Source organism: Pelobates fuscus, chromosome 9, assembly GCF_036172605.1.
Source record: "Pelobates fuscus isolate aPelFus1 chromosome 9, aPelFus1.pri, whole genome shotgun sequence".
Lineage (NCBI taxonomy): Eukaryota > Metazoa > Chordata > Amphibia > Anura > Pelobatidae > Pelobates > Pelobates fuscus.
In genome coordinates, this window is record NC_086325.1 from 10,284,508 (window position 1) to 10,304,718 (window position 20,211).

Below are 20,211 nucleotides of genomic sequence, written 5' to 3' on the forward strand. Positions count from 1 at the left end.
ACGCACTCCTTTTCCCCCCTATTGATACATCGACCATAGGCTCCGCTCGACCAAGGGGGATGGAGCCCGGTCGGTATCAATAGTCCTCCATGACCGTGTCAGCCAATCCTACGAAGTCCCTACCTTCTCTATCGCGGGACCTTTGCGCTGCTGGAATATATCTGTCTTCCCTAACACTTCCTCTGTTCCCATTACTCCCTCTATAACCATTACTCCCTCCGGGGCCTCCTCTACCTCTCGCTCTGCCTCTAAAGTTTCCGTAGCCTGCCCTGGGTAGGACCCTCTCGTACTGCTCTCTTTGCGGACATTCGTTCCTCCAATGCCCTTCTTCCTTGCAATACGCGCACTGATCCCTACTCAAAGGCTCCCTACTCCATCTATTATTGCCTCTATCTGGGCCCCGTTTATCTACGCCTGCGATCGCTACCGCTAGCATATCAGCCTTTTTACGCATCTTGCGCTCCTCCTCTTTCTTGCTTTCTGTTTCCCTATTCATATACACCTTATTAGCTACCTCCATTAGTTGGGTGATTGACATACCTGCAAACCCTTCTAGCTTTTGTAGCTTGCGCTTAATATCTCCGTAAGCTTGGCTGACAAAGGCGGAGTTCACCATTCGGGAATTGTCTGCGTCTTCCGGATTAAAGGGGGTGTACAAGCGGTACGCCTCCAATAATCGGTCATAAAAGACACTGGGCGCTTCATCGCTTTTCTGAATCACCTCAACTGTCTTTGACATATTAATAGCCTTCTTTCCTCCGGCTTTCATGCCAGCAATTATAGCGTCTCTATAGGCTCTGAGTTGAACCATATCAGCACCATTTACGTTCCAATCGGGATCAGTGTTGGGATAATGTGTTGCGGCCCATGCTGCTGGATTAGCTTGGTTCAAAGCACGGGCTCTATCTTCTAATGCTTTAATGGCTGCTTGATTTATTCTTGTCCTTTCCTCATTGTTAAATAAAGTCATTAGTAACTGCTGGCAATCAGCCCATGTCGGATTATGCGTCTGTACTATTGAGGTGAACAGATCAGTCATGGCTTGTGGTTTCTCAGTATACGAGGAATTATGGGTCTTCCAGTTTAAAAGGTCGGTAGTGGTGAAAGGGACATATACGAAGACAGGGTCAGCGTGTGCCATTTGACCTGCGGCATCGATATAAGCTGACCCGGGATTTAAGCGAAGAGGCATCTGATAGTGCTTTAATTGTTGGGCACCAGTCAACTGTCGGGTTTGGATGGGGCTACGTAGGGAAGCGTCAGTCATGGGTTCCGGTCGGGGAGAGATAGGGTATGGGGATGTGGGAGGTTGGTTTTGGGAAAAGGTAGTGAATAGAACACTTCGGGCCGAGCTAGATGAAGCTTGACCGGAAGTCTGAAGTGGCGCCAAATCAGGATATTCATTTTTAATGGAGGTTGGTCTATCTGGTTCCGGAAGGGGGGATTTAGTACGAGGGGGGGTGGATCCTGCACTGGAGGAGGAAGCGGAAGTGGATGGGGGTAGTGAGGGAAGGGTTACAGGACTTCCTGCGTTTGCGTCACTTCTTCTTAACGGAAAGTAAGGGGGCGGCAAAGGGATCTCGGACTCAGGGGGCGTGTCCAAAATGGGCCTAACACCAGTCCTAGTGGACGAACAAGTCCTAGCTACCATGAGGCGACACTGCTCCTCGTGGCATGTCCGGAGCCATTTTGGCGAGTCATTTACGGCCTGTCTCCAACAATCAATATAAGGAAACTGGCCGTAAAGTTCAGGCCTACCTGATACAGCCACGTGTAAGCGCTGTACCAGAGTTGGATCCAAACTGCCACGTGGCGGCCATGCCGCAACCAAAGTAGGCCACTCCCTAGTGCACAAAGTGACCAAACGTACAGGAGACATCTTTACCCCAAAATCACAAACTTTGAATCCCTTTTTAAAATTCTTAACCATACATCCTAAGGGATCCGGAATCGTTGACTGCGACGCACCCATATTTAACAGTGGAACGTTGTCGACAACGATTACTATACACGCGTACTATTCAACAGTCACACCCGTTTCCTCTGGCAACAGCACCACGTGGTACGGTTATCAAGTGAAACGTACACCATAACAATAAACACTCAGGGAATTCCCGTACACACACAGCTGCTACACCAGTCACTATATAATCAATATTATGCCCTTTGGCGTAACTACACAGTCACCCACGCTATAATTCTCTATATACGAATTACCCGTCTATAACACACCCAGTAACATCGTCTTTTACAAATAGCGGTTACAGTACGGTTAGCATAGGTCAAAGCACAAGTTAAGGTCACAATACAATTATTAGTGGTTATGGTGTTAAAACATGCAATGGACGACAATGATTAGTACTTATTATACAATGTCAGTAAATATACAGGGTTATGGTACCGTGCACTATAATACAGCAACACACTATTAACACTCTCGCTAGACGGCTGAGCTCGCGCTATCTAACAAGATATACACTTTACTAAACAATCGTTAACACATTTACAATTCCCAACTAAACTATTGGCCAGTACCTTGAATGGACTACCTAAAACTATATACACCCGTTTTGGTTAGCCACACTGCCCAATCACCACATATACATAGCGAGCTAGAGATCCGAATTTACACAGGCGCCTCTTAGTCGCACTATACAACGAGCTAGAGATCCGAATTTACACAGGCGCCTCTTAGTCGTACTATCAAAAGTCTAGTGGGTTCCAAATTTACACGCCTTCCCACTTAGCCCAGATAGGATGAGAACTAGCGAACCGAATTTACACAGGCGCCGCTTAGTCTCCCGGTCCCTCCGACCTAGCGAACGTAATATACACCCTAGAACGCTAGTCTAGACAAGACACCGGTGTCCGGCTAGGGCTATCTTACACCAGGACCCCGCCTGACTAACCAAATCAAACGGTCTGACTAAAGAGCGTTCGATCGAGCGGTGCGCCTTCGCTCCTTCCCTCCGACAGAGGGGGCAGATACAGATTCAAAAACCCCTTTGGGCCTACCGCACAATCGGTATACCCCTAGCGGGTCCTGCCGTCTAAAACAGCAGTTATCTTACCTCCTCGTTCCTGAACCTGAGTTCACACTCATCGACGGGGACACCCCAGCACTTCTTACGTAGAGGCCGATGATCTCCTGGACAACAGACCAGTGGCGCCGAGACGAAGGGAGGTCCACGCAGAAGTTCAGGGGTGCAGCCGTAGAGAACGTGGGCAAAGATAGACCGTCTCACGCCTCTGCCTCTCAGCTACCGTTGAACGATGAGCTTCCCGGCCAATGCACCAAATGATACCGGAGAAACTGACGGAAGCCAAGCACAGAGAGATGGACACAGGTTTCTTCAGGAAGGAAGAGATTCTTTATTGGATCACCGATCGGGACTCAGAGGGACTAGCGTCACCAAAATACAGCAAAGTCTGAGTCCTGAATACATAGAGTACATTCCTTATATAGCACTGTAGCTCCTCCCACAATTAACTACACCCACACATACCCTTAACCTATTTAATGAATAGAGTCTAAACTCATCCATCCGGTCTAACCACGTGGCTCATCTGATACAAAGGAGAGGGACGCGTAATTCCAGTTCTTACATTCCTGCACCTGGTCAGTACAGTGATGACAGTATCTTAGCTACGTGTAATTAACTAACTGATACTACAAACACATATACATACATATGCCTTGTGGCAATCTTAGCCTGCTAAACTTGTATTTTACTGGAATTACATCACACTTCCGCTGGTAGTCCTTTCATCAGGCCCACATTCACTTGGCCAGCTCCCACCCCCCAGTCCAAATGCACTCGGGCCGTGGGAAGACGATGCACCGCACCCCCGGCCACTCTGACGGCCACCGTTTGGCCAGTGTGTTCTTTTTCTGGGACCAGGTCATGTTGGATCAAGGTTAGGGTGGCCCCAGTGTCTCGTAATCCACTGACAACTTGTCCATTCACTCGGACTGTTTGTCGGTGATGTTGACGGTTGTCTACGGCAGCCGCATATAGGGGGTTGGCCTCGTGCAAAATTTCCCATTGCTCTTCCCCCAGGGGCTGGGCTTCAATGCAATGGGCCCCTGAGGTAAAGGGCCGGGTGTTCCCTTCAGCGGGCTTCCTCCAAGAAGCTTGTCGAGCTGGATCTAGTGGGCATTTGTCTCTCAGGTGGCCCACCTGTTGGCACCTATGGCACCGCCGGCGGTCCGGGACACTGGACTGGGCGAAGCGGGAGGGGGTGTTGTAGCTAGGTTGATTAGCGGAGGTGGTTGGAGTAGGGCCGACGGGGCGGCTTTCTACTCGGGGAGCTGCCTTTTGGACCGAGGGGTCGGGTTTGCGGGCGTCTGCATACTCGTCAGCCAGCCGGGCGGCTTCGGGTAGGGTAAGTGGTCGCCTATCCCGAATCCACTCCCTGAGCTCCTTGTCCACCTTTTCAAAAAAATGCTCCAACAAAAACAATTGTAATACCTCCTCCGCGGTGGTAGCTTGGCACCCATCCATCCAGTGGCCAGCCGTGCGTTGTAGTCGGCAGGCCCATTCGGTGTAGGAGTCACCGGTTTGCTTTCGGGATTCCCGGAAGCGTCTCCGATATGCTTCGGGGGTTACTGCATATCGGGACAATAGAGCTTCCTTGACCAATCGATAATTTCCCACCTCATGGTCCGGGATCGCCCGGAAAGCATCACTGGCTCGTCCGGATAATTTGCCAGACAAAATTTTAACCCACTCCTCGGAGGGTACTTTATGTAGGGCACATTGATGCTCAAAATCCGCTAAGTATTGGTCAATCTCCCCCTCTGTTTCTACGAAATTTTTAAAAGCGGCAAAGTGTACTTTCCTCTTTTCCTTGGGAGTTTGAAAAGTCCCAGCAATTGGACTGGCGCTGGTTGAAGTCTGGCGCCGGTTGGCATCGACCGCCGCAATTACTTGGGTCACGATCCTAGGTGAGGGGTTTGGTCCGTAGTGAGCCAGCCTTACCCTCACCTCGTGGTCGAATCGTTCATCTTCCGGGGTTCGGACCAAGGCGATCTCCGGTTCTGGGTTTGGTTCGACACCCAGTTCGCCATTCTGTTCAGCTAAGTCCAATGCGACCAATTCTGCCAAAATGTCTCTTTTCTTTTTGTTGCGAGCCGAACGACCACGGCTCTCCAACAAGTCTTTTAGGGTAGATCGTTTCAACCTTCCGTAGTAGGCCTCCATCCTGATTGCTCTCGGTAGCTGTCCTTCTGGGGTGAAAGAACGATCCCGCCGCTGCCACCAATTGTAGCAGCACCCCGGTGTAGTAGGGGTTTACGCCGCTGAGAAGGTGTCCTTTCCCCCAAGCACGAAGTCAGCTAAAGCATAACAGGTTCCCCATAATTACGACATCCAAGTAATAGTCATCCCCTCCAAGCACGAGACGAGACTCTGTGTTGAGGGTCAAAGTAGGAATAATGTTTATTCTGCAACTCGGCTTTTATGCCGTACAACAACTCCTCCCCGTATCCGGAGGAGATAATACATTTACAGTGGGAGTCACTCCCACTGTACCGAGCAGAATATTATACAAAAATTACAGGTTTAATAACACACACAATATATAACGAAAATACAATGTGCTACGTGTATTAGGGAACGGAGATTTAGGGGAACAATATACGTGAAAATCCCCTAGATCGGTTGGGCCGTTCGCTAGATACACGTTCGCACCATTTACTCAGGAACCATATAACATAAACAAAAACTCTCTCTTGGATCCGGTGTCTCTATTTCGGTACTTTGGATCTGTCGACCAGTATGGGCGTACGTTACCGGTAAGGTTGAAATTCGTCGTGTGGGAAGTTCGTGATTGTTCGGTCATTAATTAGTCCATGCGGTCAAAATGGCCGCGACCCATTGTTCTTTCCACGTGGCAGCGTGTACCGTACGGATCCACAAGTACCCGAAATCCACAATAATCCAAATACAACGACAATTCTCCGAGATGGTATCTGTCACTCCCAAAAGGGGTTTGTCACACCCCCTATTATACACACACTGCTCACTACTTAATGACTAAAAATGCTATCTCCCCAGATTTGTGGGGGCTCCAACAGCCCCCAGCCCCTCCATATGTCTCATTAACCCTACTACCAAGGAGCTTGTCCATGCTCTAGTAATTTCCCGCATGGATTATTGTAACCCTCTCCTGATTGGTCTTCCCAAAAGCCGTACTGCACCCCTCTTTGATTGTTGCACTGGGGCTCAGTAATTCCTAGTTATGCCCCAGCCTGTAAGCGAAATATAATGTAACAAAATGAAAACATACTAAAAACATTTGTAGAGTACTTGAACGGTCCTCTTAGAGGGAACTTAATGAAACACACACTAAAATGTCCATATGGAACAACAGATTAATGAGACACCTGCTACCTATTCAAAAGATCAATGTTTGCTGTCTGTAACCTTCAGCCTGCAACGTAGTTAAAAATCTTGCAAGAAAAATTAGTTTTATAATTATGTGAACTGTGATAATGGTCTATCGAGTTTGACATCTAAAAATGTCTGACACATTTGGAGTCTGACACATTTATATACTCTGCAAAAGTACCAATTTCATTAGATTTAGCAAACCAAAGCCCGTCAGCAGGTCTGTAGCGTTTGCAAGCAGTTTTTTCATTTGTCTCCAAAGAAACTATGCAGGAAAAAATACAGACATGATTTCTTTGAAGGTGTTGCTGCTATATTGTTAAAAAAAAAAGAACTACGAGAACGTTAATGTGTGTTCCTTAAACTCATTAAAATTTTATTGTTGTACAATTTCATCGTGCAAGACTGACAGTGTATATTGGTCAATATATCTTTATGGCTTGGTTTTCATGAAGCGCCTGTAATTATACGTTTAGGAAGATACATGGTCTGGAGAGTTTCTTTTCTGGGGACAGATAAAACTAGTGGGGCACTTTTAAGACAATTTGGAACTTTAATAAATAAATCTTGTTACACCCCCACCCACCAACCGGTCCTGTTACTTCCAGGTTTAGTTAGCTTATCTGCACTGAATTCAAAAGGCAGCAATTGTCCAGGGTAGCTAACTTGCGCAGACTTCTCATTGAGCTGCATTGGGAAGTCTGTGATTGGACAGCCACAGAAAGCGTGGGCGGGGTTAGAAGGGGAGGGCTTGTAAAGGCTGCAGACAAGAGATTTTTTATTTGGGTTGTGGAACGACTCTCTGTCTGATCACATTACGAACCACTCAACAATAAATATGCTATTATGAAAAAACTCCACAGGAAACAACAATCTCATTGATCTCATTTAACCTGGTCTAGAACTTACTTACCGTTGGTTTTTCGTAATTCTGCGGTAAGGAAATACGCTTCCTCCTGGATCCTCTGCTCAATGTTTTTCTTTCCCACCCCAAAGTCTCTCATTGTCATTAAAGAGAATCGCCGCAGCTGCTTCCAGCGCTCACCATTACTATAAATGACCCCTAAAGTAACAAAGGCAATAAGTTAATTACTGACAGTCATTCAGTACACACAGAATGGAATAAATACAAAGATCAATTCATGAAAGCGAGCTATTGGGTATGGCATCTGCCTTTCTCTGCTCAGTGTGACACAGACAGAAGGAGCTATTGGACACGGAGTCTGTCCCTCCCACTGCAGGGTGACAGACAGAAGGAGCTATGGGACACGAAGTCTGTCCCTCCCAGTTCAGGGTGACACAGACCGAAGGAGCTATGGGACACGGAGTCTGTCCCTCCCACTGCAGGGTGACACAGACCGAAGGAGCTATGGGACACGGAGTCTGTCCCTCCCACTGCAGGGTGACACAGACAGAAGGAGCTATGGGGCACTGAGTCTGTCCCTCCCACTGCAGGGTGACACAGACAGAGGGAGCTATGGGACACGGAGTCTGTCCCTCCCACTGCAGGGTGACACAGACAGAAGGAGCTATGGGACACGGAGTCTGTCCCTCCCACTGCAGGGTGACACAGACAGAAGGAGCTATGGGACACGGAGTCTGTCCCTCCCAGTTCAGGGTGACACAGACAGAAGGAGCTATGGGACACGGAGTCTGTCCCTCCCACTGCAGGGTGACACAGACAGAAGGAGCTATGGGACACGGAGTCTGTCCCTCCCACTGCAGGGTGACACAGACAGAAGGAGCTATGGGACACAGAGTCTGTCCCTCCCACTGCAGGGGGACACAGACAGAAGGAGCTATGGGACACTGAGTCTGTCCGTCCCAATGCAGAAGGGACACAGACAGAAGGAGCTATGGGACACTGAGTCTGTCCCTCCCACTGCAGGGTGACACAGACAGAGGGAGCTATGGGACACAGAGTCTGTCCCTCCCACTGCAGGGTGACACAGACAGAGGGAGCTATGGGACACGGAGTCTGTCCCTCCCACTGCAGGGTGACACAGACAGAGGGAGCTATGGGACACGGAGTCTGTCCCTCCCACTGCAGGGTGACACAGGCAGAAGGAGCTATGGGACACGGAGTCTGTCCCTCCCACTGCAGGGTGACACAGACAGAAGAAGCTATGGGACACGGAGTCTGTCCCTCCCAGTTCAGGGTGACACAGACAGAAGGAGCTATGGGACACGGAGTCTGTCCCTCCCAGTTCAGGGTGACACAGACAGAAGGAGCTATGGGACACGGAGTCTGTCCCTCCCACTGCAGGGTGACACAGACAGAAGGAGCTTTGGGACACGGAGTCTGTCCGTCTCAATGCAGAAGGGACACAGACAGAAGGAGCTATGGGACACTGAGTCTGTCCCTCCCACTGCAGGGTGACACAGACAGAGGGAGCTATGGGACACGGAGTCTGTCCCTCCCACTGCAGGGTGACACAGGCAGAAGGAGCTATGGGACACGGAGTCTGTCCCTCCCACTGCAGGGTGACACAGGCAGAAGGAGCTATGGGACACGGAGTCTGTCCCTCCTACTGCAGGGTGACACAGACAGAAGGAGCTATGGGACACGGAGTGTGTCCCTCCCACTGCAGGGTGACACAGACAGAAGGAGCTATGGGACACGGAGTCTGTCCCTCCCACTGCAGGGTGACACAGACAGAAGGAGCTATGGGACACAGTCTGTCCCTCCCACTGCAGGGTGACACAGACAGAAGGAGCTATGGGACACGGAGTCTGTCCCTCCCACTGCAGGGTGCCACAGACAGAAGGAGCTATGGGACACGGAGTCTGTCCCTCTCACTGCAGGGTGACACAGACAGAAGGAGCTATGGGACACGGAGTCTGTCCCTCCCACTGCAGGGTGACACAGACAGAAGGAGCTATGGGACACAGAGTCTCACCCTCCCACTGCAGGGTACCACAGACAGAAGGAGCTATGGGACACGGAGTCTGTCCCTCCCACTGCAGGGTGACACAGACAGAAGGAGCTAATGGACACGAAGTCTGTCCCTCCCACTGCAGGGTGACACAGACAGAAGGATCTATGGGACACGGAGTCTGTCCCTCCCACTGCAGGGTGACACAGACAGAAGGAGCTATGGGACACAGTCTGTCCCTCCCACTGCAGGGTGACACAGACAGAAGGAGCTATGGGACACGGAGTCTGTCCCTCTCACTGCAGGGTGTCACAGACAGAAGGATCTATGGGACACGGAGTCTGTCCCTCCCACTGCAGGGTACCACAGACAGAAGGAGCTATGGGACACGGAGTCTGTCCCTCCTACTGCAGGGTGACACAGACAGAAGGAGCTATGGGACACAGAGTCTGTCCCTCCTACTGCAGGGTGACACAGACAGAAGGAGCTATGGGACACGGAGTCTGTCCCTCCCACTGCAGGGTGACACAGACAGAAGGAGCTATGGGACACAGAGTCTGTCCCTCCCACTGCAGGGTGACACAGACAGAAGGAGCTATGGGACACAGAGTCTCACCCTCCCACTGCAGGGTACCACAGACAGAAGGAGCTATGGGACACGGAGTCTGTCCCTCCTACTGCAGGGTGACACAGACAGAAGGAGCTATGGGACACAGAGTCTGTCCCTCCTACTGCAGGGTGACACAGACAGAAGGAGCTATGGGACACGGAGTCTGTCCCTCCCACTGCAAGGTGACACAGACAGAAGGAGCTATGGGACACAGAGTCTGTCCCTCCCACTGCAGGGTGACACAGACAGAAGGAGCTATGGGACACGCAGTCTGTCCCTCCCACTGCAGGGTGACACAGACAGAAGGGGCTATGGGACACGGAGTCTGTCCCTCCCACTGCAGGGTGACACAGACAGAAAGAGCTATGGGACACGCAGTCTGTCCCTCCCACTGCAGGGTGACACAGACAGAAGGGGCTATGGGACACGGAGTCTGTCCCTCCCACTGCAGGGTGACACAGACAGAAGGAGCTATGGGACACGGAGTCTGTCCCTCCCACTGCAGGGTGACACAGACAGAAGGAGCTATGGGACACGCAGTCTGTCCCTCCCACTGCAGGGTGACACAGACAGAAGGGGCTATGGGACACGGATTCTGTCCCTCCCACTGCAGGGTGACACAGACAGAAGGAGCTATGGGACATGGAGTCTGTCCCTCCCACTGCAGGGCGACACAGACAGAAGGAGCTATGGGACACGGAGTCTGTCCTTCCCACTGCAGGGTGACACAGACAGAAGGAGCTATGGGACACTTAGTCTGTCCGTCCCAATGCAGAAGGGACACAGACAGAAGGGGTCACTGAGACAGAGAATTTCCCTTTTGATATTTGGTAAGATTCAACTTTTATACCGAAACCTTGGATTTTAGGATATTTGGATAATCTGAGATTTATGATGGAAGTTTGCATGTGAGGTTTGATGGAAATAGGAGAGGTGATTGTGGAAATCTCATAAAGTACCACTCTTTTTTTTTTTAAATTCTTTATTTTGGTTGTGCTTCATTTGTTGTACTTCATATTAAACATGCCTGTGGTGTCAACAATTTTACACATAAAGAAAATAGGAGCATTAAAATGGTATACAGCACAGTTTTGTATTTTTTAACAATTAAACATATCTAAAGCATTATACTGAGTCTGTCAGCTAGCGTATCGTGTGTGTATGCGCTGAAGCGTCTCCCTTTGGCCTTTGGAGACATGGACTGTCACACTCGATACTAAGTGGTAAGAGTGTCGTCTGGTTTGTTTGCCGCTATGGCGGTCAGCTATGTCTAGTGAGGTCAGCTGTGTTGTAGCATTGGTTGTTGCGTTGCTAGTCGCATTATTACACATCTGGGGTGGCACTTGTCTGTCAGCTAATTGTGGGGGAGGGTCACTGTGGCTGTCAGATTTTACGTCAGCTTGCGGAGCCAGAGACTTAGAAAATCATGTAAGATAAATGGAACATTAGTAAGAAAAATAAATGAAACATCATTTAGTAAATGAAGAGGTAATCAGAACTAAAATCTAACTAAAATATAAACCGCTGGGAGTAGTCCAAGTATTTAAGTCCTTGCGTTAGAGGAGACACGGTGTGTGCAGTTTGGGTTGGCCTGCAGTCCTTTCCGAGAGGGGTGGTGCAACTCCTCAGGTCAGTGCGTTGCCAGGTGGTGCCGCCGTTGCTCGTGGTACAAAAGGGGTTATCTGGTCAACCGACCACCTTGGTTGGGGTGTTGCCAATAAGGTTCCACTTGGCATTCCCAGCTCGCTGAGTATGGCAGAAGCTTCCGAGAGGTGAGTGAGGGAGTGGGTCTTGCTGTCTTTCTCTACCAGGAGCTTGTGCATCCCCCATTTGTAGGGTATCTTGTGGTCTCGGAGTAATTGGGTGAGTGGGCTAGGCAACTGTTTCCACAGGATTGTGTGGCGGGACAAGTCCCTATAGAAGGTGAAGTGGTGGCCCTCAAAATAAAGTACCATTATCATAGTGCAAAGGCAAGGAACAATTCCTGCATTAAAATATTTCCTCCAGCAAGAGGAGCATAGAAACAGTGGGCAGATAAATAATGTCAATGTTATATTCTTAACGTGGGGTTGTGCAGAGTGCTTGGGACCCCAAAAGGTTTCTGAGGGCTCGGACTATAACAGAAATAGGGGAACAGTCTCCAAATCATTGTGGAGGTTGTACTGCTCCTTGTCACGGCTCAGTCATAGTCATTGGGATGAATGCAGAAATACAAGTAGAGTTACAAAATCAACCTGTTATTTTTACAACAATTAAACCCACATATTTGTTTGCAATGTGTCACAAGTACAATTGAACCCTCCTGGTACAGGTTTTATGGGGTTTTGGAAATTAGAGAGTGAAATATAGGAATTTCACCTTTTCTGTTTCTACACATTGAAATTTGCCAGATTAGTTTGCTGGTTCTATGTTGTCTTTGAGACCATATGGCAGCCAAGGAATGAGAATTGCCCCCATCGTGGCATACCATTTGAAAAAGTAGAAAACTCAGAGTATTCAAAATGGTTTATGTCCAGTCATTTGTAGTAGCTATTAACTAGAACTCACCGTGACCTCCTAAGCTCATCCTTTTCAGTATTGGCAAATGTCCCCGAGCACTAAACAGTTCACCATGGTCATTCAGAGCTGACCTCACCATGTCATAACCGCAGAGCACCACAACTCTCTCCATCCCCATATAGACAGTATATACTGGACCATACTTCTCAGCAAGCTGCCGGGGGAGAATAAATCAGATTTATCCTCTCGTCATTTAATATATATATATATGTATCAATGTCACCTTACTCCTACTCTATGATCCTTTTATCCCGTTAAACATGTCACTGCCACCAGGGCACTATACATCTACTTTGGATTGACTTTTTAACCACCACTATATACATCTCATAAAATTAACCCTTTACAGTTATATCCATAAAAGTGTATCAATTAAACTGTTAATAGCTCCCGACTGATTCCTCTCTTGAAACTGTCACTAGTCTAATACTATCCTTACCTTTTGTGTCACTTTACCCCACTCCCTCTAACATGTAAACTCACTGAGCAGGGCCCTCAATCCCTCTGTTACTGTGTCACTATACCCCACTCCCTCTAACATGTAAACTCACTGAGCAGGGCCCTCAATCCCTCTGTTACTGTCACTATACCCCACTCCCTCTAACATGTAAACTCACTGAGCAGGGCCCTCAATCCCTCTGTTACTGTGTCACTATACCCCACTCCCTCTAACATGTAAACTCACTGAGCAGGGCCCTCAATCCCTCTGTTACTGTGTCACTATACCCCACTCCCTCTAACATGTAAACTCACTGAGCAGGGCCCTCAATCCCTCTGTTACTGTGTCACTATACCCCACTCCCTCTAACATGTAAACTCACTGAGCAGGGCCCTCAATCCCTCTGTTACTGTGTCACTATACCCCACTCCCTCTAACATGTAAACTCACTGAGCAGGGCCCTCAATCTCTCTGTTACTGTCACTATACCCCCCCCTCCCTCTAACATGTAAACTCACTGAACAAGGCCCTCAATCTCTCTGTTACTGTGTCACTATACCCCGCTCCCTCTAACATGTAAACTCACTGAGCAGGCCCTCAATCCCTCTGTTACTGTGTCACTATACCCCACTCCCTCTAACATGTAAACTCACTGAGCAGGGCCCTCAATCCCTCTGTTACTGTCACTATACCCCACTCCCTCTAGCATGTAAACTCACTGAGCAGGGCCCTCAATCCCCCTGTTACTGTGTCACTATACCCCACTCCCTCTAACATGTAAACTCACTGAGCAGGGCCGTCAATCACTCTGTTACTGTCGCTATACCCCACTCCCTCTAACATGTAAACTCACTGAGAAGGCCCTCAAACCCTCTGTTACTGTGTCACTATACCCCACTCCCTCTAACATGTAAACTCACTGAGAAGGCCCTCAAACCCTCTGTTACTGTGTCACTATACCCCACTTCCTCTAACATGTAAACTCACTGAGAAGGCCCTCAAACCCTCTGTTACTGTGTCACTATACCCCACTTCCTCTAACATGTAAACTCACAGAGCAGGGCTCTCAATCCCTCTGTTACTGTGTCACTATACCCCACTCCCTCTAACATGTAAACTCACTGAGCAGGGCCCTCAATCCCTCTGTTACTGTGTCACTATACCCCACTCCCTCTAGCATGTAAACTCACTGAGCAGGCCCTCAATCCCTCTGTTACTGTGTCACTATACCCCACTCCCTCTAACATGTAAACTCACTGAGCAGGACCCTCAATCCCTCTGTTACTGTCACTATACCCCACTCCCTCTAACATGTAAGCTCACTGAGCAGGCCCTCAATCCCTCTGTTACTGTGTCACTATACCCCACTCCCTCTAACATGTAAGCTCACTGAGCAGGGCCGCAATCCCTCTGTTACTGTGTCACTATACCCCACTCCCTCTAACATGTAAACTCACTGAGCAGGCCCTCAATCCCTCTGTTACTGTGTCACTATACCCCACTCCCTCTAACATGTAAACTCACAGAGCAGGGCCCTCAATCCCTCTGTTACTGTGTCATTATACCCCACTCCCTCTAACATGTAAGCTCACTGAGCAGGGCCCTCAATCCCTCTGTTCCTGTGTCCCTATACCCCACTCCCTCTAACATGTAAACTCACTGAGCAGGCCCTCAATCCCTCTGTTACTGTGTCATTATACCCCACTCCCTCTAACATGTAAGCTCACTGAGCAGAGCCCTCAATCCCTCTGTTCCTGTGTCACTATACCCCACTCCCTCTAACATGTAAACTCACAGAGCAGGGCCCTCAATCCCTCTGTTACTGTGTCACTATACCCCACTCCCTCTAACATGTAAACTCACTGAGCAGGCCCTCAATCCCTCTGTTACTGTGTCATTATACCCCACTCCCTCTAACATGTAAGCTCACTGAGCAGAGCCCTCAATCCCTCTGTTACTGTGTCACTATACCCCACTCCCTCTAACATGTAAACTCACTGAGCAGGCCCTCAATCCCTCTGTTACTGTGTCATTATACCCCACTCCCGCTAACATGTAAGCTCACTGAGCAGAGCCCTCAATCCCTCTGTTCCTGTGTGTCCAACTTGTCTGGTTACAACAAAATGTCTGTTCGTCCACCCACTCTAAAGAGCTGTGGAATTTGTTGGCGCTATATAAATAATAACATAATAATAATAATAACAACACAATATCCAAGAGACTCTGAGAAATAACCAGGATCTCAAAGCAAGTATGGTTGATGGAATTCAGACATTTGTTGCTGCAAAAGTTAATATGTACAGATAGACTATCAATCCAATCCCCATCCAGTACATCCCCCCAAAACATTATTGAATTTATTTTAAAAAAGTGAGAGCAGGGAGCCCAACATAAAATAAGCCTTCACAGAACATACTTGTCATTAGGACACTTTACTCACCCTGTGAAATGTTTTGAAGACTTCTTTCCCACTGAGATTTAAAATATTCCCTAGAACAGGCAGTGGAGTGGGGCCGGGGGGCAGCCTTCTCTTGTCCTGTTTTGGGCCTCGTTTTAAGTGGACAATAATGAAAATCAGACAGCTTATTAGCAGCAGGGTTGTACCTCCAAGCAGCTCCATTATCAGACTAGCATCGCCAGTGAAAACTCTACCCAAAGCTTGAGATGGCATTGATACACCCAAACGCGAATTTAGGAAACCTGTCTGACAGCTTGTCTGCTGTATACAGCTGTGCTCAAACGTTTGCATACCCTGGCAGAAATTGTGAAATTTTGGCATTGATTTTGAAAATATGACTGATCATGCAAAAAATATATATATTTTATTGAAGGATAGTGATCATATGAAGCCATTTATTATCACATAGTTGTTTGACTAAATTTTAAATCAGAATGATAACAGAAACCACCTGAATGGCCCTGATCAAAAGTTTACATACCCTTAAATCGTTGGCCTTGTTATAGACACACAAGGTGACACACCCAGGTTAAAATGGCAATTAAAGATTAATTTCACACACCTGTGGCTTTTAAATTGCAATTAGTGCCTGTGTATAAATAGTCAATAAGTTTGTTAAAATGCAAGACTACTATATAATTAAATCGACACTTGGGAATTATGAAAAAGTTATATCTTAAAACAGTACCGTGTTTCATTAATCAAACAAACACCTTCACTGCGAGGTACCTATGGTGCCAAATAGGTTCATTACAGACCTGCCAGATATCATCAGTTTTATCAGTGTTCTTGGCTCTCTGTAACCTGTGATGTAACATAAACCGCCACAAAGGAGTCAGTTCTTTTCTCGTCGGCCTCACTAATCAGCCTGTTTAGGACAATATCATTTTCTGACTTTACTATACTGGGATAAAACCGGTTTGTGAAATTTGGATGGTTATCATTTCGCTAACTGTTGCGCATGTTTGACCTTGTCGCAGTGCACTGTGTTTTTATAATATATTTTATATTACAGTCACTGCACATCGAGGTTTTGGCACTAAAATGTTAACTCTCACATATTCAAAATGAATTTCCAATTAGAGTCAAAAATAGCCACAAAATTTGAAAATGTTACCCTAGTGAGTTTTATTTTCAGTTGGAATATATCGGCCTCAAATTTTAAATTCACTTTGAATTCCAAAAAGTTCCCAATAAGAATAAAACGGAAACATTCCCACTGAATGGGAAACATTCTTCAGACCCTGCAGTGGATTGGCACTAGGGGGCATCCTTGCCTTTTCCTCTTTCCTGTCTTGTGTTGTAGTTTAACTATGGTATGACTTGTAAGATCAGTCATTAGAGTAGAATTTCTCAGGGAGCCTGTGTTGGCCCATGTATTAAAATTTTAAGCCAGATCAGAAGATTTTCTAACTGTCCAGTGATTGTTTTCGACTTGGCTTGTTTAATATAAACATTTGCAATCCTGCTCAATTACTGTCAATTCCTGGTTTTGTGACTAACTGTCAGGCTGTGAGCAGTAGGGTTTCAATCCACCGAGCTCCAGTCTGTATATTTACTCCTAATATTTATACAGCTATGGGCTGAATTTGGAGACTGTCTATTAAGTTCATATTACCTGCTTGTTTAGTAAGTGAACACAGTGTATAGATTAATGACTATGCTGTAACTCAACTACTAAACAATATACAGCATATGAAACAAGTTCATTTTATTTCTACATTTATGAATTAATAAGCATTATTTAGTATTAATAAGCCCTGGATTCTTTAAGACAGTCTGTGACATATGTTATCACTGGAGTTTGAATAATGTGAAACGTACGTCGCGGCTAGCTCAGGAGTTGAAACGTATGTCGGGGCTAGCTCAGGAGTTGAAACGTATGTCGGGGCTAGCTCCTGAGGTAAAACGTATGTCAGGGCTAGCTCAGAAGGTGAAATCTACATCGGGGCTAGCTCAGGAGGTGAAAATTACATCGGGGCTAGCTCAGGAGGATATCTCCTATGGCATATGGCTTATGTGTTTGGGAATACCTGAAGCACACAAGATATATAGTTTGATCCGTAATGGGTTATGACTCAGCAATCATGCATAGCTGAAATAACACTGGGCTGTACTCTTAACCCCAGCTAGAGCTGCTTGCAGGATAGTTATTTAGTTTTGAATGATTGAAGGGACAGTGCAGTAAATTGAGACTATATATGCAGCTCTTCCTGGCAGTTAATTATCAAGTTATCGTTCTGCTTTATTAATTAATTAACTAATAAATTTTCCTTAACAAGCACTTTAGGATTCAATCATTAATTAAAACAAAGTTCTAATTGATACTACAAAACAATAAACGTTACATTTCTCCTAAGGAATAGCAACAGTGGATATGCTGCTGTAATATACAACTTAACCCAACATTGCTTACTATTATATGTACACTTTGAGCAAACTTGTTGGAAACGTATGTATCTAACAATGGAGGCAACCTGGCCAGCTGCCAAAAAGCTGCTCTCTGATTAAAGAAGCAGAATCTGAATACACTTTCTTTTTTTCACTATTTTGTTTTACTTTTTCGTTTTGTTTGCTGTATTAATTTAAGTAAATATACATTTTTCAAAAATATTAATTTTAATATCAGAGGCATTAAATGTTAAGTTTTACATTTGTGTCAGGGCACCCCTTTTTTATCTTATAAACTTACACCTGGGGTTATCTAATCAATATGCCCATGACAAAGGGGTTTTATAATAAGACACAGAGGCTCATATTGTGTATCCCTTTCTTTACTGTCCACTAATAGCAGCAAAGAGTACAAAGCAGTAATAAAAAATGGTATACATAGTAATAGGCCACTCCTATACCAAGTCCTAGTATAATAGTCAGCACCTCCCTTCATACTTCCTTTTTCTTTGCTGCTCCACAGTCAGTTAAGTACCATCTATTTTGTCTCTTGAGACTTTAGTTGTACTAATTATTATGTATTTGTTCTTATTATTTGCCTGGGGATTTTAGTTTAACTTAACCTTTGAGTTTACATGGTAGAACTATTTATCTACCTGTTTTATTGGATACTGTTTGGTTCTGTGTTTGGGGTCCCGTCTTGCCCATCCTTTCCCCTTGGGAGTGTCTCCTACTTTTTTCATGCATTCTATTTCTTTATATAAGTTTTCTCTGACTAACCCTTCGGGGGTGCTTTGGGTCTTGCCATTTTCTGTCTCTCCTACTTGCTTTAACGGGTCTCTGAGCCGTTTTGGCACCCTTTTTGTGCTTATTTTCTCGTCTGTTCGGCACTTTGAGTGGTTTTCTAGTGTCTGCCGTTTGGCCATTCGCATGCGAACGCCAGTTCACCTATTTTATCATTGCAATTCGGGCCACAAAGTTTGTTTGTTTGCAAGTTTTTTTGTATCTGACTATTCGTTTGTTTCGCTGCTGCTTTCGCGAGTTGCCTCTTAGATGCATGCCGCACGAGATGCACTTTTGTTGCAATACAAATTTCTCAGTTCGGGAGTTTTCCACGCAAATTCGCAAGTTTTTCATTGCGATCTTGTGATTTTCATGTTTTTTTCCTTCCGGCTTCTGCATATACCCTCCTCCTTCTGCCTCATGTCTCTAACTTGCTGGTCTGGGCCCTGGTGAGCGCCCTTCTGGTGTGCTAGTTTGGGTGACTAACCCTCACTGATGTGGATCAGTCCTATTCTATTTCCTTTCTCTTTAAACATCACTGATTACCTCATTTTCCCCTGACAGTATTTCTATTGAGAAATCTTTTCTCTGTCGGTATTTAGTCTTAACTAGTTTTACCATGCCTAAACTTAAGGTGCCTGTATGCCCATTTACCCCTGGAGAGTTGGATACCCAACCAGTATTGTGTGAGACCCTGGCTATGGCTGGCTTTCCCCCCTCCCATCAGGGGACCCTGATCCCTGCAGGGTGGACGCGCAATCACTGACGCTCCAGAAGTCTGTGACCGACACCATTATGGTGCGATGGGCTCTATGACCTCTGCCTTATCCCAAACGATTTCCCAAGCCACGGATCTCTCTGCGCATACCCCGTGTCAGGAGTTGGGTTCGCTTGGGAATGCACCTAAAAAGGCAAGCCATAAATCTAGGCATATCTCTCCATCTGCCTCCAGAAACAATATGATTGGTGTATCTCAGGACGCCCCTGAAAGCGTGTCAAAAGAGCCTGTACTCTCCTCTACGCTTTCCCTCCATTTGTCATGCTTCCCTGGGTGCTGCTATGTTTTCACAGCCTAATTCGGACTTGTTTGATGGGCTCCGACTGATTATCGTCTGATGGAATCCCCTTCGTTGGCGGTTCTTGTTTTCTGTGTTGGAATTGTACCAGTTTGTTGGATTGTTACCTGGTTGGACTCCGACTGATTTTGCGGGCAGTTGTTCTTGTGCGGTTGGACTGATTCCTTGGTTTCTGTTTAATATTTGTTTTTGTGGTCGCATCTCCAAAGAAAGAGGAAGTATGAAGGGAGGTGCTGACTATTACACCGGGACTTGGTATAGGAGTGGCCAATTACTATGCATACCATTTTTTCTTACTGTTTTGTATCCTTTGCTGCAATTGGTGGACAGTCAAGAAAGGGATATGCAATCTTTGCCTCCATGTCTTTAATAAAATCATGACTTTTCGTCATGTAATAGCAAAATCATGTAATTATTGAGCTCCCCTTTGTAACTATATGACATTTCATACATTTCTAAAATTTGCTCAGTTTAAGCATGTAGAATATAGACTGATTAATTGATTTCAGGCCATAGTTTTAGAATAATGTGTTTAATAGGAAGTTTAATTAGCTTTGTTCTTTTTTTTTTTTGCTTGATGTCTATGAATTCTCTTGGGTAGAGTTCGATAGTGCTGTCAGACAGTAT

At 46.5% G+C, this 20,211-nt stretch overlaps 1 protein-coding gene across 3 annotated transcripts in view; it reads right to left on the reverse strand.

Annotated features, from left to right (window-relative positions):
• Positions 1-20,211, reverse strand: part of LOC134572273 (cytochrome P450 2G1-like) — a 66,054-nt gene that overhangs the window by 45,537 nt on the left and 306 nt on the right. Inside the window, exons 2-4 of one of the 3 annotated variants that reach the window (XM_063431143.1) lie at positions 16,093-16,202; positions 12,426-12,591; positions 7,306-7,455 (exon numbers count right to left, since the gene is read on the reverse strand). In XM_063431143.1, coding sequence (XP_063287213.1) covers positions 7,306-7,455; positions 12,426-12,591; positions 16,093-16,152 — 376 coding nt within the window. In that variant the 5' untranslated portion in view covers positions 16,153-16,202. Of the gene's footprint in view, positions 1-7,305; positions 7,456-12,425; positions 12,592-15,316; positions 15,720-16,092; positions 17,121-20,211 lie in introns of those variants that run through there. The other 2 variants (XM_063431141.1, XM_063431140.1) reach the window with 2 other exon arrangements.